At 51.1% G+C, this 23,792-nt stretch overlaps 1 protein-coding gene across 1 annotated transcript; it reads right to left on the reverse strand.

The window, feature by feature from the left end:
- Window positions 1–965: 965 nt before the first annotated feature.
- Window positions 966–23,248, reverse strand: SPOCD1 (SPOC domain containing 1). Its single transcript, XM_012765453.3, has 15 exons — window positions 22,022–23,248; window positions 11,874–11,915; window positions 10,684–10,860; window positions 10,296–10,421; window positions 10,102–10,159; window positions 9,732–9,822; window positions 8,788–8,947; window positions 8,560–8,676; window positions 6,919–7,044; window positions 4,519–4,630; window positions 4,161–4,311; window positions 3,684–3,834; window positions 3,071–3,160; window positions 2,617–2,803; window positions 966–1,645 (listed from the first exon to the last, which is right to left on the reverse strand). The coding sequence occupies exons 1-15, from the start codon at window positions 23,246–23,248 to the stop codon at window positions 966–968; spliced, it is 3,495 nt and encodes a 1,164-aa protein (XP_012620907.2).
- Window positions 23,249–23,792: the final 544 nt, after the last annotated feature.

A 23,792-nucleotide genomic window follows, 5' to 3' on the forward strand; every position in this document is an offset into this window, starting at 1 on the left:
CACAGTCTCTCCTGTAAGCCCCAGGCCCCGTTGCTCCACGCCAGGTTGGTTAGCCAGGGGCAGCTAGTGGGGTCAGTGCCCAGACTCAGTTCTCTCGAGGTACACCCCACATGAGACGCTTGACAGTTACAGCGGCTTTTAGGAGCGCATTCCAGACCCAAGGCAAGGCAGCATCATCCAACCCTAATGCCAGCCTCCAACCCCACCCTGAATGCCCACCCCCAAGGCCAAGACCCTTGACTTTCTCCAGTAGCAGTCTCTGGGAGCTGGAAGGTACAGGGACCATTTGCCCTATCTGGGTCTCCCAAATTCCTCAACAGAGATCTACATACAGGTAGGCAATAGACACGTGGGCACACTCACACACACGCACATCAGAGACCCTCGCAGAAGGACACAGACACAGAAACACATGGGGAATATGGTGGAGCTATGTGCTATTCCCTCAATCTATCTAAACGAAAAAAATCTTAGCATTAACTGAAAAATTTAAAAACCACTGCAACTTGCTGTCCTTTTTCTCCCTAGCAATCTCTAGGTGTCTGTGCCCCTCCGAAAGGCTCTTTCCATTTCTCTCTCCCCCCACACCCCAGTCCTGCCTTCTCTCCCACCACCTATTCTTCCTCCTAGTTCAGAATGCTTGCAGAATGCTTCCAGAGGCCACCATGGAAACAGCTGTGACCTGGGGCACAGTGATGGTTCGGGATCTCAGACCAGCGACTAGCAAGGCTGCATACTCGTGCCCAGAAACTCACAGACACACCGAACCAGCCCACAACTGCCAGTACCAGGGTCTCTCCTGCAGATGCAATCCCAACTTTACTAAATTATTTATTGAACAAAAAAAATCAACAGCAAACAGATTGCAGAACAGGAAACTATTTCAAATAGGGTAGAGGTGACCCTCCCGTCCCTCTGCCCCATCTCTCTCTGGAACAGCTCAGAGTTCAGCACTGGTGAGGGAATCAGAGCCCCTGTTCTGGTGGGTAAGGAGGGTCAGGCCTCTCTAGGGAGGGTACACTCTTGCCAGCTCCATCTGTAGGGCCCAAAGAGGAGTCAGGGGCTAGGCCAGGGGGCTCTGGAACTACAGGGGGCTGGGCAGATGCTGCAGGGGATGGGGGAAGCAGCCCCTGGCCTGGGGGCCACAGTGAGGCTTGGAGTTTGTGAGTTATGGTCACCAGGGATTCGAGGTGCTGGAGCAGGGCTTGGTGGGGACAGGAGGCCCTGTGGAGGTGCTGGCCATGGCCAAAGCCATGGGCAGCTGGTGCTGCTGAATCGGAATGCTGAGACTGGCACCAGCCTGGTTCTGGGGGCCTTCCCCCTCGCCCAGGACCCTGCCAGGTTTCAGGCTCTGCCCACAGCCTCCCCCTGCCTCTGGGAAGCCTCTGCCAAGCAGAAATCCCCCTTGAGGCCAGACTGCCTTTCTCCTGGCTCTGCTGCAGGGTATGCTTTTGGGGAGGGGACCCCTTCAGGGCCACATGCGGCCTCCTGGACTCTGGGTGGTAGTATCTCATCTCCACTTTCCTGTTGAAGGAGACCATCTTTTGAACCTTCCCCCACAAGGGGCTGGACCCTGCTGTGTTTGGAAGCCCTTCCTTGGGAAGCAGCACAGCCAGCAGCAGACTTGAGTGAGTGGCTTCCAGACCTGGAGAAAGACGGAAGGAGACAGGGAGGGAGAGGCCAAAGGCCAGGTGGGGGAGCACACAGCTCCCAGAAGCTGCACTCTGGCTGCAACAGTCTGGAGTTTAGGGCCCAAGAACAGCCTCCCCACAGTGACATGGGGGACCATGAGATGGTGGGGAAAGGAAGTGGGAAGGTGAGCCTCTCTTGGAAGATCTGGTCTCAGTGTGATCACTGAGATCACACAAAGGCTTCGGGTGGGGCATGGATGGATTGACCTCAGGACTCTGTGGATTTAAAGTCTACCTCATTGTTCCAGGACACGCACCCCAGAAAGGCCAAGCACTTTGCTCTGGAAGGGGTCCAGTCCACCCCTTTAGTCCCCACCCCAACTCCCCAGCTGCTTGCCTGGAGCCACGCCCTGGAGGGCATCCATGTACAGAGGCCACATTTGGCCCATGATAGCTGTGGCGAAACATCCCTCCCTCCAATCTTTGGTGACGTTTACAGTCAGTTGTTTGTGAGTTCTGCCTCTGTCCTGCAGCCACAGTCAAACGTGGCTGTCCCAGTTTTATTCGGGGTGCCTAACTGGACAGGCAGTGTGTGGAGTGATGGAGCCTGGTTTCTGGAGCCGTGCCACCTGGGAGTGAAGCCTGGCTCTGCTATTGACTGGCTGTGTGACTTTGCACAAGTCACTTGCCTTCTCCTTACCTCAGTTTCCTCATCTGTGAAATGGGGAATCTAATCATACCATTCATTAGAATAATTAGAGCTATTCTAAGACTAAAAGATTCATCCAGGTAAACTTTAGAACAATGGCTGGCACCTAGGAAGCGATATCCAAGTGTGAGCTGCTATTGTTATTGGTGTCATATGTCAGGAGTTCCCTGCTGAGATGTGCCTGCCTTCCCTGAGACAGGGTGACTGTGTCAACCATGCCCAGTCTGGTCACCAAGTGAGGGGTGGCAGGGTCTGGCATGGGCATCGGGCACTCACCTGGGCCCCCCAGAGGGCGCAGTCTGGTGGGCAAGGGCTGGAAGGCGGGCAGGGGCAGCAGGACCACCCCCACATGCTCCACGGCGGCCAGGCTGTGGCGCTGCTTGTTGTTGAGGTAGGAGTAGAGTAGGTGGCAGTTCTGGGTGTCCTGTGGCCTCTGTGGGCACAGCCTGACCACGCAGACGTCCTGCAGTTGCAGGAGGGCAGTGTTAGGCGCAGTCATCCTCTGCTCCCACAGTCGCCCCTGGGCTCACCTGAACCTCGAGAACCCTGAGAGGACATGCGCCCCCATCTTCCAGAGGAGGAAACAGGGACTTGCTCAGGATCACACAGTGACTCTGCAGTCACACTGGGAACTAGACCCAGAGATCCCAAACCAGGCCTCTGCTGCAGAGGTGGAGAGGGAGCAAGCTCAGGGGCAGGGGTAGGGTGCTAGGAGAAGAGGGGCACTTACCTTGGCCTCGGCTGGGCCGATGCTGGCCAGAAGGTCCCACACAGTGTTTGGGGGGATGCAGCCTGCTGAGCGGATCACCTCGGGCAGGGCCTGGGGGCAGGTGGGACAGCCAGTGAGCCCCCAGCTTCCCACCCACTTAGGGCGGCTCATCCCCAGTCACCTGGAGGACCACAGCCTGTGGCGAAGATGAGCAACAGTGCATCCGGACCCTCAGTGGCTGCCCAGAAAAGCTCTAATTGACCCTGCAGCCTGTCCTGGCCAATTGCCTACAATTTCTCAGAAGCCCCTCCTCCCTCCTCCAACCTCCATCCACTCAAGTTGATCATTTAGTCACTCAATGATCATTCCTAAAACCCTCCTCCCAGCCAGACAGGCATCGGACTCGTCTGCTGGGCCCTTCTTGCTTTATGCGTTGGGCGCTAGGGAGTTTGTCATCCTGTGTGTCTCTGCAGAAATGGGGATGGCGTCTCATTGGCCCCCGTGCCCTGCACAAAGCCAGGCACAAAGGGGTCCCAGTGACTTGCTGTAGAATGCATGAGTAACAGAACCCATGCATGGATGGATGGGGGTGAGAGTAGCTGACGGGGCTGGTCGGCCAGCAGGGCAGGTGCACCTGGACGAGCTGATAGCTGTGTCCCGAGACCAGCTGGGCCCTGACCCGGAACCGCTTGATGGAGAACATGTCCAGAGTGCCCTCCCAGGGCGGCTGGCAAGGCAAGGCCTTTGTGGGTGTGGCAGGCATCTGGGGCCTAGATGGAGGGACCCTAGAGGGAGGGACAGAGAGAAAGGGCCAGGCAGAGCAGGTCACCAGCACTTCCCCAGCTCCTCCTTTCTTCTCAGAGCAGGTGCTGTGTCCCCACTGTAGGGACTGGAACATTGGTCCAAGCTTGGCCTTGTGCAGGGGGCAACCAGAAGCCTGGGATGATTGGTTCCATTGCACAGATGGGGAAACTGAGGCTTCCAAAGGAGGGAAGGCTTGCCCAAGGCCACACAGAAAGAAAAGTCCATGCTGTGTCTGCTGCCCCAGCTGGTGGCCTCCCCCCAACCTTGCTGGGCTGCTCTGCCCACCTCCCTGCTCCCAGCCCCACACCTGTCCTGGGGCTCCATGGGAAGCATCTCCCTGGCCTTGGGCATCTCTGGAGAGGACAGAGGAGCCAGGCTTAGGACTCTCTGGAAGACATTGTCCTCACTGCTCCTGATAGCTTCAAAGGAGCCTAGCAGCTCACTCGAGGGCTCCCAGTCTGCAAACAGCAGAGGCAGGAGCTGAAATGGGCAAGCAGCAAGGCTGGACCCAACCCAGAGCTTTAGAACCAGGGTTTGAACCAAATTCTTTTGGAGATGACTTGGGGGGGCACCCCCACTCTGCCACCTTTTCCCCAGGCCATGAATCCCTGTTGCTGCCAGACCCCACACTCAGCCCCTGCACCCCTCCTGTGTCCCCCTCCCACCTGTGCAGATGCGGCAGTTGGGGTCTAGAAAGTGGTGCTCATGCTGCTCCGTGGTGTCCTCTAGCGTGGCGGGCGGGGCCAGTGAGCTGCAGTTGGTGGGCGCCACAGGGCCCTGGGAGGCAGAGGAGGAGAGGGACAGGCTGGGAAGCTGGCTGGGGTAGGGGGCCCCAGGGATGGGTTTTATTTTATTTTTCTCAATAATATGTTTTTTATATATTTATGAAAGTATCATGAACTTGTAAAGAAAATTTGAAACATTGAAAATTAAAAAAAAAAAATCACTTCTTGACTCCACCCAGAGACAACTGTTGATATTCTGGACATTTCTTTATAATAGTTTTTCTATGCACAGGTTTGGGGGTGCTTTTACTAAAATAGCTGGCATCAAATATTCACCTTTCTATTCTTTTTTGTCCACTAATGGTAGCAGAGGCAAATGCCAGGTTGTACAGTCCCTGCAGACACCACACTGCTGGGGTGGACTGCAGTGGACATGGCACCTCTCCTGCCACCCGCCTGGGTCCTTTCCAGGTTTTCGCTACTATAAATAGCACTAAAGACATCTTTGCGCAGAAAATATTTTCCTAAACTTTAAACTATTTCCTTAGGACAAGTTCTCAGATGACAGAAGCAGCAAGAAAGAACATTTTAAAGACTCTCGATGTCTATTGCCAAGTCACTTTCCCCCCTCATAGCTTTAAACACAAAACAAACACTGCTTTAGGAAGCTTTAAGAAGATGTTTAAACTCTATTCTTGTCTTATAAACCGCCCCCAGAGCAGTGCCAAAGCACAGGCTTTGGAGTCAGACAGCCAGGGCCGAAGTCTCAGCTCCACCTCCGCACGCCGTGTGACCTTGGGCACACGGTGCCAGGTTCCTCATGCTGGAAACTGGCAAGAGCACCCACCTCATAGGTCACTGTGAGGCTTGAATGCACTGGTGTTTTGTTTGTTTGGGGTTTTTTTGAGACAGTCTCACTCTGTCGCCCCAGGTAGAGTACAGTGGTGGCATCGTAGCTCATTGCAACCTCAAACTCCTAGGCTCAAGTGATCTTCCTGCCTCAGCCTCCCGAGTAGCTGGGACGATAGGCACGTGCCACCATGCTCAGCTAATTTTTCTATGTTTTAGTAGAGATGGGGGTCTTGCTCTTGCTCAGGCTGGTCTTGAACTCCTGACCTCAAGCAATCCTCCTGCTTCGGCCTCCCAGAGTGCTAGGATTATAGACATGAGCCACCGTGCCTAGCCATGCTAGGTGTTTAATAAAAAGATTGTTTTTATGTGTTGTTTCCCCCTCCCTTCCCCAGCCACCTCCTCTCTGTCTTCCTTTCTCTTGGGGCTGAGGGCTTCTCTCTAGGTCTACCTAGCTCCTGTCCCAACATTTCCACTTTATTTGGGGAATACAGAGTGGCTTTGGTTGGGGGACAGCCACACCCACTCACAGCTCCTCTCTGCACAGGCAGTGGTTCTCCCAGTCATTGGCCTGAACGTTGGTGGTGGTAGGGGAGCAGGGATTTCTGTCTCTCATGTTCACTGCCGTTTCCCCAGAGCCCAGAACTATGCCTGGCACCTAGCGGGAGCTTGGTAAATATGTATGTGTTGGGTGAGGGAGCTCGGTAAATACGTATGTGTTGGGTGAATGAACATGGTTCAAGGGGCCTGCCCTGCACCCCTCTCCTGGACACTGCTGATTGGACCCAGGGGAACATCTGACCCATGGAACCCCCAGCCACAGGCAGGGTGGCTTCTGAGCGTGACCGAAGAGAGCCCAGGGCAAGTCCGACTGGCTGCGGGAGGCCAAGGTGACAGGTTGGTCAGTTCTGGGGCTGCTGAGCCGCCATGTCGGGCCACATGCGAGGAGGAGGAGGAGCCAAGGCAGGAAGGAGTGGGACGGACCTAAGGGTGGACTGGCGGAGGCCAGACCCTGGTCACTGCTGTTGGCTTTCCAGCTCCCAGGGCAAGTTCCAGGAGGCCCTCTGGCCCGACCGCCCTGGGCGCCTGGAGCGTCCCTGAACCAATCTGCCGCGCAGAGCAGGTCTCTGTTCCTCACATCGGAAAAACTCCCTGCCCGGGACAGGGAGGAGCCCTGCTTCCCCGCGCAGACCTGGGCGGAGTGTGCAAGGTTGGGGGTGCCTGTGGCGACTGTACCAAGTACTCGTGGGTGCGCTGGGGTTAGACAGAAGGAAGGGACCAGCTCCAGGAAGGCACGGGCGGGCCTGTGCGCATGGCGCTGCCTCGCTCTGTGCTGCCCCGGACCGTGCACGGTAAGGATCGCTGTCCCTGCTCTATCACAAGGTGGGCCTCGGTGCAGTCGGTGACTTGCCCAAGGCCACACAGCTGGTGGTCTGAGGAGTGGGATCCCTGCGCCTGGGCCCTGCCTGGCACCGGGTCAGCCCCACTCACCGCCAGATCCTCCAGGGTCAGCGTCTGGTCAATGTCCCGCTGGATCTCCACTTCGCCCTTGTGCGTCAGTTTGGAGGCTGGAAGTCTGCACGGCTCCTGCTGCTGCTGCTCGATGATCTCCAGGCCCTGGAGAGGGGCAGTAGCCCAAGCTCAGCTAGGTTAGGGGGTCTCTGGCCTCCAAGAGCCCAGAGCTCCCTTTCCTCCCTTGAGGCCCCTTTCCTGTGGGTCCCCTTCCATGCCGGGCCTTCCCCTGTCCCCACACTTTCACTTTTGCCATTCCTCTCCCCTGGGAAGCCCTCTCCCTCTACCCTCACTACCTCTCCAGATTCCATTCATTCACCCTTCAACTCAAGAATTGCCTCCTCCAGGAAGCCTTCCTGGATTTCACCTTACCCACCCATCAATTCTACCCTCTGAGCTGGGAAGGTGGTTGTGTAGTCAAAAGAGTACAAGCTCTGGAGTCCCAGCTGGGCCCTTAATAAAGTTTTACAAGGTAGTATGGCCTTGGGCAAGCACTTACCAGCTCTAAGCCTTAGTTTATCTGTTCTCTGGGAATTAAATTAAAGGTACTATATTAAACAACATCTGTAGAATGCTTAGCCTGGAGCATGGCTCATGGTAAATGCTAGTTGTGATTCTTATTGTTGATCGATGTCGTTCTATCTGAAATGTTTCTGGGAAGCCTGTCTCTCCTTTTCTAATAACCCGTGAAGACAGGGGTCCCATCCTCCCTGGCTGGGTCGGCGTCACGGGCCTGAGATCTGTGCTTGGAAGGGCCCTGTCTTTGTTTAGTACTTTGCCCTATGTGCCCTTGTCACCTTGACTCATTAGTAGTTGCTGAACAAAGCGCCCACATTTTCATTCTGCACTGGCCCCCACAAATTCCACAGCCAGTCTTGACCCCTGGCCCCCCACGGTGCCTGGACAGAGGCTCAGCCTGCAGTGGACGGATTCACCCGACAGACTCTAGTTTTTAATTCCAGCCAGCCAAGTGTCTTCTAGAACAGGGGCCTGAGCGCCCCGCCAGATCCTGTGGCCCTAGCCCCTAGGTCAGTCCCTTCCTCTCCACTGGGCCACCAAGCACCAGGCGAGTGTTCTCCCAAGCCCGCTCAGGGCCACGCCTTCCCTGCCCCTGAGCAGGTCCCAGGCAGGGACAGACCCATGGACACAGGGCACATGGGGACATAACTGTGAAGCGCAGGGGCAGTGGGGCCCCTCACGCAGCCTGGGAACCAGGAAGACCTCCAGCCTTTTCCAGGGCGTCCGAAGCTGGGATGGGAAGAGGGGCACGTCAGGGGACTAGCCCCCATGGACGGCTGGTGGTCACCCTGGACTCCAGACTCTGGACCATCGGCCCGGTCTTCCTCCTGCCCCCACAGCCCAGCTCCATAGAAAACCAAGTGTGTCACCTCAATACCGAGCTCTCCGTCCCCAGTCCCTGCCATGTCTGCCTCTCTCCCGTTTCTCTTGTGGGGGATCTCTCTGACTCTCTCCCCGTTTCCCTTCTCCGTTTCCCGGATTGTGTGTTTCTCCCTGTCTTCCTCCTCCCTCTGCTCTGTCTCTTTCTCTCCCTCTTCCATCCTTGGGCCACCATCTCTGCCCACGCCCTGTGGCCCGTCCTGTCTTGGCCCAACTGCTCACCCTTTTCTCCTCCTGGTCCCGCCAGCGGGCCAGCTCCTGGGGCGCCAGCTGCATTGAGCTCATCCGCACCAGGTCGTGGGGGGTGACGTCTCCATGAACCACTTTGAGAAACAGGTCCTGCAGGGGCAGGGGGCAGGGGCTGCACCGCTCTGCTCCCAGGGCCTCCAACATCCCCCCAGGGCTCTGAGCCTCGAGGGGGCGCCCCGCCCAGCCCGAAGCCCTGCTCACCGGGTTCCTGGGATCCCGCAGGTTGAAGAGCAGGCTGCGGTACTTGGTCTTGTAGCGGCAGTTGGTGCCTTGTGTCAGGTCGAAGAGGGCTGCCTCGATGCTGGCTGCGACCCCCTCCACCACCTCCTCATGCAGCACCAGGTCTGGAAGCTCCTGGAGGCTGCGGGGACAGGGACAGGGACAGGGCCGTGTGCGCTCAGCCTGTGACACCGTCCGGGCACTTGGCCCCAGAGGAGGGAGATGGATGGGACAAGGGGGCAAGGTCTTTCCTGGGCATGTTCCTGCATGACCTTAGTTTTCTTACCCCAACCCTGTGGGGAAGAAATATTATCATTCCCCATTTACAGATGGGGTGACTGAGGCTCAGGGAAGATAAGGGCTCGCTCAAGGCCACATGATTCGTAGCAAAGCAAGATGTGAATCCAAATTGTCTGACTGCTCGGCCCTTGCTCGGATGGGAACTGGGGTATGTGGAGGGGAGGGAGCCCGCCGGGGGTAAGGCATCCATCAGGGCAGGGGACGGAGCCCTGGCCCTGGGGATAGGCCTGAATCCGCCAGTGACCTGCAGTGTGGCCTCTGCATGGTCCTGCACTCTCTGGCCTCAGTCTCACCGTGGGGCAGTGAGCGCCCTGGGCTCGGTCTCTGAGCCACTCCCAGCGGGCGCTCGCGTCTGAAAGCACCTGCTGCTGCGGGCGGGCGGCGTCCACGACGACCTGTGCAGGCGCCGGGAGCTGCGGTGGCTTCCTGGGGAAGCACGACTTTGAAGCCACAGAGGCCCAGGTTCAAATTTCAGCTCTCCGCGGGCCGTTTGCGTGGGCAAGTGACTGCACAGCCACCAAATGGCTCAGTCACACACAGAGAAGCCCTCAGAACACGCACGGCCAGCAGTGGGGGCCTGTGAGCACAGCCCAGGGGTGACTGGGAAGCGGGGAGCAAGGCCTCACCGACTCCACAGCGCCTCCTGCATGGCACGGGCCACAGTGTCCCGCACTGCGCCGCCCAGGGGTAGCTTCTCCTGCTGGGGCTGGGGCTGAGCTGTGGGGAGAGAGGAATGGGGAGGGGTGGACTCAATGCTGAAGGGCTTAGGTAGGCAAGAGGGGTCCCCCTGGGGAGCCAGGCCCCCCATCTGTCTGGGAGCCAAGCCCAGGCAGCGAGCAGCCCCCACCCCTTCAGGGAGGGGCTTTAGGCTGATGGGTCGGGAGAAAGGAGAGTCGTATCTCGGGCTGGGCCAGGAGCTGGGTCCGAATCCCCCCAGTCCCCAGTAGTCGCTGGAGAACAGGAGGTGGCTGAGGAGCATCCTCCACGGCCCTGCACCTGAGTCCTCTGTCCCCTCTTGTAGAGGCTCCTCCTCTTCAGCCTCCACTGGGCCACTCTGCAGGGGACAGGTGACGCTGTGGGCCCAGCCTCTGGCCCAGGGGACACTGCTTCCTCATCACCTCCCCACTCCCACGTGCCCCTGCCCCAGGCCCTGGTGAAGGAGGCGATGCAGCCGGGGCAGAAGCACTCACCTGAGGACACTCAGCATCGAAGGTGAGGTCCGTGAGGGGCAGGGAGCAACTTCCCCGCAGGTGGAAAGGGTCGGAGAGGCCCTCAGAGTCCCACGCTGCACCTCCCAAAGGAGGCGGCTGGAAAACCTGGGGAGGAGGACATGCTGGTTGGCCGGAAGCTGAGGCCAGCGACTGTGCCCTCCCCAGTGGAGGCCCAGCCCTCCCTCCTCCAGGCAAGCCCCTGAATTCAGGGGTGCAGGAGAAAGAGCACACAGAGCCCAGGCCGGACAGCGTGAGCAAGTGATGCTACCTCTCTGAGCCTCAGTGGCATGCCTGTGAATCCGGTGTGAAGGGGCCTCTCTCAGCAGGATTAAGTGACGTGGCCTATGTAAAGAAGCCTGTTCCGTACCTGGCCCCCAGCAGGGCCCAGAGCCACGGGCCTTTCCTTCCTTCTGGGCCTGCGGGCAGGTGAGGATGAGCTGACCTCCATCAAGTCCTCCAGAGCCTCCAGCTTTGGCGGCGGCTGCCCCGCTGCCTGGCTGTGGCTGACGGCCCCCAGGAGCTGCACCACTGCCCCGGAGCCCAGCTGCAGGGGAGACCGCACCTCAGACCGAGCAGGGCTGGCTGCTCCCCCAACCCCTCAGAGTACTCAGCGCGCCTGCAATTGTGTAATGTCTCTCCCCACTGGACCGTAAGCCCCCTAAGGACAGGGAATGTGCCTGTCTTTGTCCCCACTGTGTTCCCAATGTCGGAAAAGGCCTGGCACATGGTCGTGTTCCATAAATTCTTGCTGACTGGCTGGCTCCAGTCCCAGGAGGGGAGCCTGTCCTCACTCCCATCCTCCCGCCTTCCCCTCTAACACTCAGCCACAGTCAGAGTTAACCAACCCTGCCCCAAGAGGACCCTTCTCACTCTCCTTCAGACCAGAGATGCATTGCATCAGGAGAGACACACCCTGTTCTGACTCCACCTTCTGCTCAAGCTCTGCCATGCCCTTTCAGGGGTCATTGACTTGCTCTTTTCTCTTCCTCCCAAGCAGCCTCATGCCACCATCACCCCCTCCGTAAGGCAGCCGGTCATCCCTCTATGCCCCTGAGAGAAACCCTTCATGACCATTTCAAGGTGCAGAGTAGTTTTGATCTTCTAATGAGCTACAGAATCTATCCTGCTTCCCTTTTTGCTATGGCTGCTAGGAAGCTCAGTGTTAACTTTGAGGCCAGCAGTTTCACTTTTCCAATATTGGCTGAGGGTGAGGGGTTGTTGTAACAAGATTTCCCCCTTCTCCTCTTTCTTTCTTTAGGCTTTTATCCCATTTCAAGCGTATTTTGATTCTTTTAATTTATTGCAAACCACAGGGAATTGTTTTGACAGCAGGTGGGTCTGAAAACTAATCCTTGAATGAATGATCATGGAATGGTCAGGTTCCACGATTTTGGGGAAACTGGAAGTCTGAAATCTAGCATCGTAGAGCGAGGGGAGTACTAGGATGCACTGAAGGAGGGTGGGCTTGGGGGCTAGGATTGCCCTGGAGGAACCTTCCCGCCCACCCCACCTGAGGAAAGGGAGGAAGAAGGGCAGTAACAAAAAGTCAAAACCTACATAACACACAAGCTTCACCCCCTGGGGCACTTTCACTTCCTCCTTGGAGAGAAAGAGGATGCAGAGATTAGTATCCAGAGGACCTAGTGATGCCATGGCAAGGAATTCACAAAAAGAAGACACTCGTTTGGAAAAGGTGTGTGTTCAGTGTTCACCGAGTTGTATTTATAACAAAAATGTTGTGTACAATCTAGTGTTCATCAACAGGGGAACAGTTAATAAATGGGGACATTTCATACTTACAGCTGCTACATGGCTATTATAAAGGGGTCATATTGTAACATGGCTATTATAAAGGAGGGAGTCATAATAAAACTTACTATTCACTGGAGGCTTATAAAGTAGTTGGCCCCAGAGAAAGCACATAATGCACAGTCTTATTAAGGTCTCAGAACAACACGATGAGGTGTACACTCTTTCTATCTCCATTTTACAGATGAGAAAACTGAGGCTCAGAGAAGATCTGGAAAGTCCCATGGCTACTAAGCTGCAGGGCAAGTATTAATATTAGAACCCAGCTTCTGTCTGACTCCAAAGCCTAAGCACTTAACAATGCTGGGCTATGTGTAGACAGGGAAAGAGTCATGGAAAGATGTCAGGGTGTCTTATTAGGAGGAAAAGAAAAAAAAATAGGTTATGGAACAGTATCTGTTGCATAAGCCCATTTATGTAAATACATATTTATAGATGCATAATAGAGGTTATCTCTGGGGAATGAAATTCCAGGAGACTTTCACTTTCTACTTGTAGACACTTGGGTATTCATGTTATTCAAAATGAGCATGTATTTCTTTTATAATCAGAAACATATTTTTTATTAAAAACAAGTTCTGAACAATATGTGTAGCGTGATACCATTTGCGTTACAGAGAGAATGAATTTTTAAATTTGTGTTTGCTTGAATATGCATAAAATATCTCTGGAAGTATCCGCAAGAACTTAACCACCCAGGCTGCTAGCAGGGAAGGGACTGGGTGCTAAGAAGGTGACTTTTCTTTTTTTTTTTTTTGAACCATGGAAATGAATCAGCCTTTCAAAAAATTAAACTGGAAAAGAGGGAGAAAAAAGGAAAACAGGGGACCTGACAAGAAAAGGAGCAGGAGAGATGTTAAGCCTAGCCCTTCACAACTCAAAGCCTGTGGCTGGCCCCTGTCTCGGGGGTCCTCATGCCAGCGTTATGAGGCTCTAGAACAAGGGGCAGCAGAAACAGACAGCAAAGACTTAGATCTCGGACTTATCAAAGTAGAATACAAAATATGTACGTAGAATATGTTTAAAGAACTAAAAGGAAGGAGTGGAACATACGTGTGAAAGACAAAAAAACTATAAAAAACATAACCAGGCAGATTTGGTCGCGAACCAAACACAATTTGCTGGAAATGAAAAGCATCACAATAATAATTAAAATTACAAACTCAGTGTGTAAGTTTAATAACATATTAGACAGCTGAAACAAATTAGTGAACTAGAATATAGATTTAAAAAAATTACCAAGAATATTCATAGCACAGAGACGATAAAACATAGTGAGATACAAAAGATAGAGTGAAAAGGACTAATTAAAGTTCTGGAAGGAGAGAGGAGAGAGAATGGGGCAGAGGCAGAGTGAGACTCTGTCTCAAAAAAAAAAAAAGGTTCATTTATAGTTTTAAATGACTTTATTAGAAAAGAAAAAAGGCAGAAAAACTAATGAACTATTTTTAAGACATTATCAAATAGAATAAACTGAAAGAAAGATGACATTAAAAACAAGCATTCAATAAAGAAAAGACTGGAAAAACTGGCAATTCTCTGGCAAGATCGATTAAGGAAAAGAGAGAAGGTATAACTAGATAATATTTGGAATGAGTAATTACAAACCCACAGACATCAAAGATAAGAGGCTACTGTGAAATACTGAATGCCAACACGCCAGTAAATTTGAAAACTCAGACGAAATGGGATACATATTTGGAAAAGTGTAACTTACCAAAATTGATTCAAGGAAAGAAAACACTGAATAAACCTATAATTATAAGATAAATGATAAAGCTCCCATTTTATAATAGCATCAAAAAATATAAAGTAGTACAATGAGAAACACCTTCCCTAAAGAAAACATCAGTCCAGTCATATTTTTTTGCAAGCAAGTCTACCAAAATGTCTAAAGAACAAATGATTCCAATCTTATATAAATTATTCCAGAGAATAGAAAAAGAAAAAACAATCTGTAATTCATTCTACAAGGCTAGCAAAACCTTGATACCAAAACCTCGCAAGGATAGTATGAGAATAAATCATTTTGGGCCAGCTAACTCATCAACTGAAATACAAAAGTTCCAAACAAAACACCAAAATGAAGTTAGAAAATATAAAAAGATATGACATTATCAAGTTGGGTTTGCTCCAAGAAGGCAAGATTAGCTTAACATTTAAAAAGCTCAACTCCTTCACTTACTATATTAATAAATTAGAGGATAAAAATCATATTATTATCTCAAACAACAGGGAAAATAATATTTGATAAAATGCACGGTGCATTCAGAATAATTAACAAACCAGGAATAGAAGGGAGTATAACCCGATAAAGACAATCTGTATAAAAACACAGCAGGCGTCATACTCACAGTCAAATGACGACTGTATTTCCTTTAAAATCCAAAACAAGTCAAGGGTCCCTGCTATCACCATTTCTATTCAACATTATACTAACGGTCTTAGCAGTAAGGAAAGGGAGGGAGAGATAGATGTAAAAAATTGGAAAGGAAATAACAAAACTGTCACTTGTCTACATAGAAGACAAACTGTCAGTTGTCTACATATGATTGTCTACATAGAAAACAAAATCCTAATAGATAAAATTATATGAATTAATAATAAAAGAGCTCAGCAAGATTTCTGGATACAAAATCAATAAACGAAACTCAGTTTTAGCCGGGCTCAGTGGCTCATGCCTGTAATCCTAGCACTCTAGGAGGCTGAGGCAGGAGGACTGCTTGAGGTCAGGAGTTCCAGACCAGCCTGAGCAAGAGTGAGATGCCCTCCACCCTCGTCTCTACTAAAAATAGAAAAAAATTAGCCAGGCGTGGTGGCGCATCCCTGTAGTCCTAGCCACTTGGTAGGCTGAAGCAGGAGGAGCACTTGAGCTCAGGAGTTTGAAGCTGCAATTAGCTATGATTGGGTCACTGCACTCCAGCCTAGGCCATACAGCAAGACTCAAAAAAAAGACTTGAATAAACACTAACATAGTTTCTAAGAGTTCAAGGCCACATCTCTAAGATGACCCTAGTCCCCTCTCTTAAAGTACCTGCCTGGGAAAACTCAAGGCTGCCCCCAAATTTGCTGTTTGTTTCAGCCAACACTTGTCTCCCAGTCTCTGTGGGAGGACAGAATCCTAACTTTGATAGCCGTCAGCTAGCAGACAAAACTGGCCTAATCACATTTACACTGACTAACCCTTTGTAACTTTTTCTCTGACTAAACAGAGCCCTGCCTGCCCCCTCCCTACTCCTCGATTCTTCCTTTAACATGCCCAGTTACTTCTGCACAAATCTAAGTTGAGTTCAGTCCAGTTCATGCTGGGCTGTGTTCCCTACTGCAATAGTTACTACTGATTAAAATCTGTCCTTTTCCTGAATCATGTCGCGGAAAAGATAGAAGAAAACAAAAAAATAAATAAATAAAATCTGTCCTTACCATTTTAACTAGCATCTGGCTTTGTTTATCTTTGATGCCAGCTATATGGTCTCTATCACAACTGCCTCAGCCATAAACAATATGTAAACAAATTGTCATGCTTATTTACAAAACCAGGTGAGGTAGCCAATCTATGGGTCATAATTTGCCAACCCCTGCTTACTATTCAGTCTATTTTCACATATATTGGAAATTTTCTACAATAAAAAGTTATATAGAGATATAGATATCATATTTAGAAATAAGCTGAAAAAGAGTACAAGGTTTTCATGGAAAAAATATAAAACTGTATGGAAAGATATTAAAGTAGATTAAAATAAATGGAGGGATATACAATGTTCATGGATTGGAAGACTCAATACCGTAAAGATGTTAGTTCCCCCCAACCAATCTATAGGTTCAATATATTTCCAATCATGACCCCAGTGGGTTTGTGTGTGTTTGTGTGTGTGTCTGTGTGTCTGTCTGTGTCCGGAAACTGACAAGCTGATTGCAATATATGAAAGAGCAAAAGAATGTAAAAGTGACGATCCTCTAAAAACAACAAAGTTGGAAGACTTGTCTCACCAGGTATCAATAATTATTAATAAGCTACTATAATTTATTGTGTACTATTAGCAAAGGGAAAGATAATTTGAACAAGATGAGGACAGGGAGACAAGAAACCAACCCCACACATATAGAGACTCCACTTAGGACAAGAGCTCACACTGCATGGAAATGGGAAAGGACAGAATATTCAGAAAATGGTGTTGGAACAACTGAGTATCCATCTTTAAAAATTAAATTGAATCCCTACCCCATATTCACAAAAATCCATTCCGGGTAGATTGTAGGCCTAAGTGTGAGAAAGGCAAAACAATACAAAATATGAGAGTATCTTCATCTTCAAATAGGAAGAGAATTCTTTAAAAAGATTTTTTAAAATACAAACTATAAATTAAATAATAAATTTGGATATCTTAAAATTAAGAAATCCTCCAGCAATTCCACACACAAGAATTGAAAGCAGGTACTTGAACAGGTATTTGTACACCAATGTTCTTAGCAGCATTATTCACAATAGCCAAAAGGTGGAAACAATCCAAATGCCCATTGACAGATGAATGGATAAACGAATGTGGTGTATATACACACAATAGAATGTTATTCGTCCTTAATAGGGAATGAATTTTGATACTTGTTACAACATGGGTGAGCCTTGAAGACAATGCTAAGTGAAATAAACCAGTCACAAAAGGACAATTATTGTATTATTCCTCCTATATGAGGTAGTAGAATAGTCAAATTCATAGAGACAGAAAGTAGAATAGTGGTTATCAGGGGCTGGGGGGAGGAGGGATGGGAAATTATTGTTTAATAGATACAGAGTTTCAGTTTGGGATTAGGAAAAAGTTCTGGAGATGGGGGGTGGTGACGGTTGCATAACAATATAAATGCACCTAATGACACTGAACTATATACTTTAAAACTGTTAAAATGATAAATTTTAATTTATGTATATTTTACCACAATAAAACATAACTAAGAATTTCTGCCCATCAACATACACCAAAAGGAAAGTAAAATTATGAGCCACACTCCTACAAATCAATAAGGAAAAGAAAAAAAAATAACTTTTTGGCAAAAAACTTAACAGAAATGCCCCAAATGCATGAAAAGACTTTTCTTAGTAACAGAGAAATGAACGTTAAAACAACACCGAGACAGCACAGCATATCTCCACTTTGGCAAAAATCTAAGTCTTATAATATCAAGTGTTGGTGAAGATGTGAAGTCAGGCCCATTTTTACACTGCTGGTGGGAGTGTAAACTATTTCAACCACTTTAGAAAACCTCTGGCACTGTTTAAAACCAAAGATGTGTACACTCTATAACCTAGCAATTCCACCCCAGAAAATATTCCCTGGAGATGCTGGTGCCCATATGTACCAAAAACAAATACAAAACTGGTCATAGCAACACCATATGTAATAGCAAAAAAATTGCAAATCACTCTAACGCTCATCTGGAGTCAACAAATAAGTAAACTGTGGCATGTTCATGCAATGATATGCTTGCTGCCAACACTTAGGATCTGTGTGATCTTGGAAAGGTACCCAATCTCTCTGTGCCTCAGTTTTCTTATCAGTATAATGGGGCTAATCCCAGTATCTACTTTACAGTGTTGGTGCAAGGATCAGTGTCATGATCCAAGACTCTTAGAACAGTGCCTAGAACACAGCAAGCTCTCTCTCTTTGTAAATGTTGATGTCAATAAGGTTCCCTGGCTCCTGCCCTGGAGAGAGCCTCTCCTGACACTAGACCACACTCAGTCTTTCCCCATCCGTTCAAGCAGTGTCTTCTTGCATCTCTTCCACCTCACTGTCCCCTTTTGACTGTGCCCCACCTACGGCTCTACTCGTGTAACACTCGGAACTGCCTCCTGCCTCAGTAGCTTTGCACACATGTGCTGCCTCCTTCCTGGTGTGCCCTTCCTACCTTCTCTGCCTGCCCAATACCCACTGCCCTTGCCCACACCCAGTTCAGACACCCCTCCTCTGCCCTGCCCTTCCCTCTGGGCTTCCATGGTCTGCTGGGCTTCGGTCTGTATTTCAACCCTCTGGTTACTTGCCTGTCTCCTCCCGCTAGACTGTGAGACCCCTGCAGGAACCTCCCCCCCCATTCAACAAATTGTAATAAAGTCCCATAAACACTCAAACCCCTTAGCCAAGCCTTTGGTAGCCTGGCTAAGCACAGACTCTGGAATCGTACAGAACTCGATTCAAATCCTGACTTACTGCTTACTCGCTGTGTGACCCTGAGTGAGTCACTTAACTTCTCTGAATCCCAGTTTTCTTACTCAGTAAAATGGGGGTATTGACACTGGCTTTTAATGCTATTGTGAGGATGAAATGAGATGACATCTAAGAAGCTCCTGGTCTGTAGTAAGCACTCTAATAAAAAGAGCTATTCTTAGGCTGCCTGTCTGCTGAGAGAGCACGCTCCTCCCTCCCTCCCTCACCTCCTGACTCGCGGCAGCTGCAGAGAATGGACCTAAGCCTGGGAGTCCGGGTGGGGCCTCACTGGTGATGATGGCTGGACTGAGAGCAGTGCGGGGGGCACGGGCCAAGCTCCCCCGACCCCCAAACACTCCCGCTGCTACCCCAGCCACACAGCAGCTCAGGACAGACAAGAGCATGCATCTCAACCCTGCTCTCCGCCCCTGCAAGAGTCTCTATTTCCAGCCAGAAGAATTCAACACAACAGCCTCTCATACCAAACTCCCAGCAGTCCTGGGGCCCAGCTGGCTGTCCCCATTTCATAGAGAAGGCAACTAAGATTCAGAAAAGAGACAATCCTTGTCTAACTAAAGTCGCCCCGTAGTAAGAGGCAGAGCCTGACCTTGAACTCCTCTGTCTGCCCCTGCCACAAGCCGGGCTGCCTCCAGGGGAAAGTGCTAGGGCCTAAACGGGACTCCGACCAGCTGGGCACTGTGTCCACAGTTGCCCACGCCCCACTCAGCCCGGTCTGCAACCACTTGCCCGTCCCTGTCACAGCCCAGTCCCAATGCCTCTACTGCAGCTGGTACCAGTTGCCATGGCAACGGGTTGTTTGGGAAGCTGTGGGATGATGGGCTGTGCTGCAGAGTCAAGGATGGACCCCGGAGGAGAAAGCAGTCGTGGACTGCTTCCAGTCAAGCCAGACAGGAACGTGGCTCCACCACCGCGCTCAAACAAGCCCCCCAAAATGCTGCAGACCCAGGAATCCCATTTCTGGGCATCTGGTCCAGATCAATCATTGGAAGTAGGGAGAAGCCAGATGCACAAGGATGTTCAACCCAGCCTTAGTTATAGCAGGACAAAATTGCATATGTCAATAACAGGTAATATTTTTGAGTATTTTTCTTGTACCAAGTGCTTTGTTAAATGCCAAAACGCGTCACCTCAGTCAATCCTTACCACCACCCTAGGAGCTAAGTACTTTTAATGCTCACATTTTACAGATGTGGGAATCGCCCTCAGAAAGGTGAGGCCACTTGCCCAGGTAATTCAGATAGTAGCAAAGCCAGGACGGAATGTCAGTCTACTGGCCTCCAGCGCTCGTGTTCTTAACTATACTACGGTGGATGGAAATGAGAAAAGGAAGTTCCAGCCCATCCTCTCATCCTGACAGCGCCCGTGGCTGTGACAAATATGTCCGTGGACAGCTATGACGCAGGGTTCAGGAAAAGCACAAATTCAGCAGAACAATGTGTACCAACTTGGAAAGATCTGCGAATACGATAGAGCTTAAAAAACAAAAAAAGTCCCAGAACAAAAAGGCATAGGATGAGCTTGTTTAGATATAAACAGGCTCACTGTGTAGCTGTGCATATATGCATAGAAGCCCACAAAGGGACACTAGAAGGACACAAACCGCGAACAGCAGCCATCTCCAGATGAAGGGCAACCGGGCCGGGAGGTACTAAAAGGGACTTCCGTACTCTGTGTTAGCAAATTAAGTGTCAAGTTTTTTTAAATGCCAAAAAAGGAAATTATAAAATTTGATACATGTGATCCCATTTCTAGGTGAAGAAAAGTACATACACATAGGAAAAAGATGGAAGGAAGGACATAAATCAACATTTCAACAGAAGTTAACTCTGAGTGTTGGCATTATGGGAGATTTTTATTTCTTCTTTATTTTATATGATAAATACATATTACTTTTTAAATGAAATATTAATGGTTTTGAGTGATGTTTACAAAGACAATGTAATAGCAATCCAGTGTAATTACAAATGCTCCTTGATTTACGATGGGTTTATATCCTAATAAACTCATTGTAAGTTGAAATATACTAAACTGAAATGCATTTAATGCACTGTGAAGCTGCGGTCCCCAACCCCCGGGCTGCGTACTGGTACCAGTCCATGGCCTGTTAGGAACCAGGCCGCACTGCTGCCTGAGCTCGGCCCCCCACCCCCACCCCAGCCCAGTCCATAGAAAAATTGTCTTCCGGGAAACTTAGGAACCAGGCCCCACAGCAGGAGGTGAGTGGTGGCCAAGGGAGTGAAGCTCCATCTGTATTTATGGCCACTCCCCACACTGTCATCACAGCCTAAGCTCAGCCTCCCCCGACGCCGTCCATGGAAAAACTGTCTCCCATGAAACCAGTCCCTGGTGCGGAAAAAAAGGCTGGGGACTGCTGCAAAAAGTATCAGTTGTTTCGATCTTGTGCCTGACTGAGCTGACTCTGCTGCCCGGCATCAGGGAGAGCACAACACAGCACATCGCCGGCCCGGGAAAAGATCAAAATTAAAAATTCGAAATACAGTTTCTACTGAATGCATATTGCTTTTGCAACATTGTAAAATCGAAAAATTGTAAGCCTCATCATTAGTCAGGGACGGTTTATGCAGTGCCAAATAGCCGTAAACAACACACTGGTTCCTATCCCAGCTCTACTAATTGGCTGTTTGGCCCCGACTAGCCATTTCACCTCTTGGAGCCCCAGTGTCCACATCAGTAAAGTGGGAATATAGCAACAGTATCTACCTGGTAGGGTTGTTACTGACTCAGAGACTGGAGATAAGTGCTTAGCACAGTACCCAGCACATGTTAAGCACGCTGGATGCTGCTGTGCTGGCAACGTGGGAGATACGCAGACAGGCAGGGCGCCCAGCTGCCAGGACAGACACCCGGGTTCATGCCCTGCCTGTCCTTTACCAGCTGGGTCTGTCAAGTGAGTGTTCAATCAGAAACACTTAGCACATAATACACATTCAATAAATGTGATAAAAATTCAACTATGTCAGCAGTATACACCAAAATCCGGTAGTGTCAACTCGGGCCTTTGGTGTGTAAACACATAAGCTATGATCGTTAATAAAATGATGATGATGATTATAAAAAAGGAGCAATGGGTGGGAGCAGTGGATGTAGGGAACATGACCAGGCACTCGCTCCCTAGATGTGTGAGCCTACAGCATTCTGTTAACTTCCCCGAGCCTCAGTTTCCCCATCTGGTAATACAGAGCTAATGCCTATCTTAAAGGGCTACTGTTAAACACTAAAGAAAAAGCAAATTTAACATTAATTAAGCAATCTACTTTGTGCCTTATGCTGTGCTAGGCACATTATTTTACACCATAATCTCATCTAATCCTCAAAACAACCCCATTAAACTGTAATTGATATTCCTTCTGCACAGATGCAGAAACACAGAGGTTAAAAAATACCCCAGGGTCACTGAGCTAGGAAGCAAAGGCAAGATTCGAACCCAGGACTCACTGACTCCAGAAGATAATGACTACTCACAAGGATTCAGTAAACATAGCATATTTTCTCCTTCCAGACTCGATAGGCCTCAGTTTACCCAGTTTATGTAAAATGTGAAAGAGAGAATGTTAAGAAGCCATCTAGCTTAGGGCTATTAAATCCCACCGCCAAGCATGGTACGTGGAGCCGTGGCCTGGCCCTTCCCATCCCAAACTCTCAGACTCGACTTACCAGTGTGGGGCAGCCTCCTGGGCTGGCTTCCTCTGGCTCACCCTGGTTGGGGTTGTCTGCGCCCTGGTCTCCGGCACAAGGCACCGGCTCCCTCTGCACCGTCTCAGCACACTCACACATGCTCTGCCCCACGCACGGGCCTGAGCAGGCCTCGCTGGCTGTGGGCTCCAGGGAGGAGCTGAGGCTGCCCAAGGGCTCTGGGGAGCTGGCACGGATATCGGTGGGGGCAGCGAGTCCTTGCCCCAGACTACCCCCAGACGCTGGCTGAGCCTGGGCCTCCAGCTCCTCCTGGTCGTGTGACACGGCAGGGCCTTCAGCACCGCCAGGCCCTGTACCGTGCTCAGCCTCTTGCTGCGCTGCAGAAGCCCGTCCGGACGCTCCCAGGCCCCGTGCAGGGCTCTGCGGAGGAGCCGGTGCAGCTGGGCTGGGGGCCTCCCCTCCACTGGGCACCGGGAAACCAACAGGGCCACAGGGGCCGCCTGGCTGGGCCCCATCCCCTGCAGCGGGCCAACACCCAGACTTCTCAGTCCCTGGGTCACATGCCGCCCAACATCCACCTGGATCTCCAGGCCCAGACCCAGCATCTTCGGGAGAGAGGGGTCTGGGGGGGCCTGCCAGGGACTCCAGGTCAGCAGCTTGCGGAGGGCTGCCCACACTCGGGCACTGATCCCCACCAGCCCCCTCCACACCCTCTGACCACACCCTGCACCTCCTGCTTTTCTTTCTTGCTCCCTCGGGGGCTGGGCCTGGTGGGCATGGCAGGCCCCTTTCAGGGGACTCCTCATTGCTGAGCGTGGGGCATCTTCCATCACACCCTGGAGAACTCATCCCACCATCTCTGGCCTCCCTGGGCCTGGGGCAGCTTGCCTCCTCCACCCCTGCCAGCCTGACCACAGCTCTCTCTGGGAGACACCCAGGCATACTACAAAGATTCCTGGTGCGTTTTTCAGCTAAGATGTCGTGCAGAGAAACCTGGAGCCTCTTGGAGGCCTGAGCCCTCCTCTGAGCAGGCACTGTGCACAGCTGCATCGAATCCTGGCCCTGTCCGGCAGCTTGCAGCTCCAAGATGCCCAGGCCGGCCCCAGCAGCAACCCCAGTCCGGGAGCTGGCACCTCGACGGGCCTCCTGCCGGAGCGTCCTCTTCCTGCCGCCTGCCCAAACTCGGGCCCCAGAGCTCGCCCCTGGAAGGTCTGGTGTCAGGCCTGGCATGGAGCTGGCTCCTGCCATGTCCTCCTGGAAAAGCCCACAGCTGAGTCAGGGACTGAATGTGCTGCAGTCCTCTGCATCCCCTCCTGGGACATGTCTGTCTACCTACCTGGGCCACACGCAGAACGCAGGCACTGTGTGGAGGGAGAGAGACGGGCTTCACCGCGGGGTCTGAACTGCCAGTCCGTTCAGGACACCAGGCCAGTGGGAAGCTGGGAGGCAGCCCCCCTTCCCACCAGTGCCCCGGCCCTGCCCACCCTGAGGCCTGGAGGTGAGCACTCCAGGGGTGTAAGCACCCCCACAGGACCAGGTGCCCCAGGGCAAGGGAGGACAGGCCTGCCTCCAGCCAAGGCTGAGCTAGAGCGACCTTCAAGGTCTTCCCGCCTCTCAGAGTTTACACGTTTGCTTAAATGGGATCTAATAAAAAGATTCCACTTATTAATGACTAACTTATATGCACTATTTCATCTCATGCTGGCAGGCACAGGTGAGGACACTGACATCCTGAGATGCTAAGTGATTCGCCCAAGGACACACGCACAGGAAGTGGAAGCAAGCCCCGCTC

The sequence above is a fragment of the Microcebus murinus genome, chromosome 2 (assembly GCF_040939455.1).
Source record: "Microcebus murinus isolate Inina chromosome 2, M.murinus_Inina_mat1.0, whole genome shotgun sequence".
Classification (NCBI taxonomy): Eukaryota; Metazoa; Chordata; class Mammalia; order Primates; family Cheirogaleidae; genus Microcebus; species Microcebus murinus.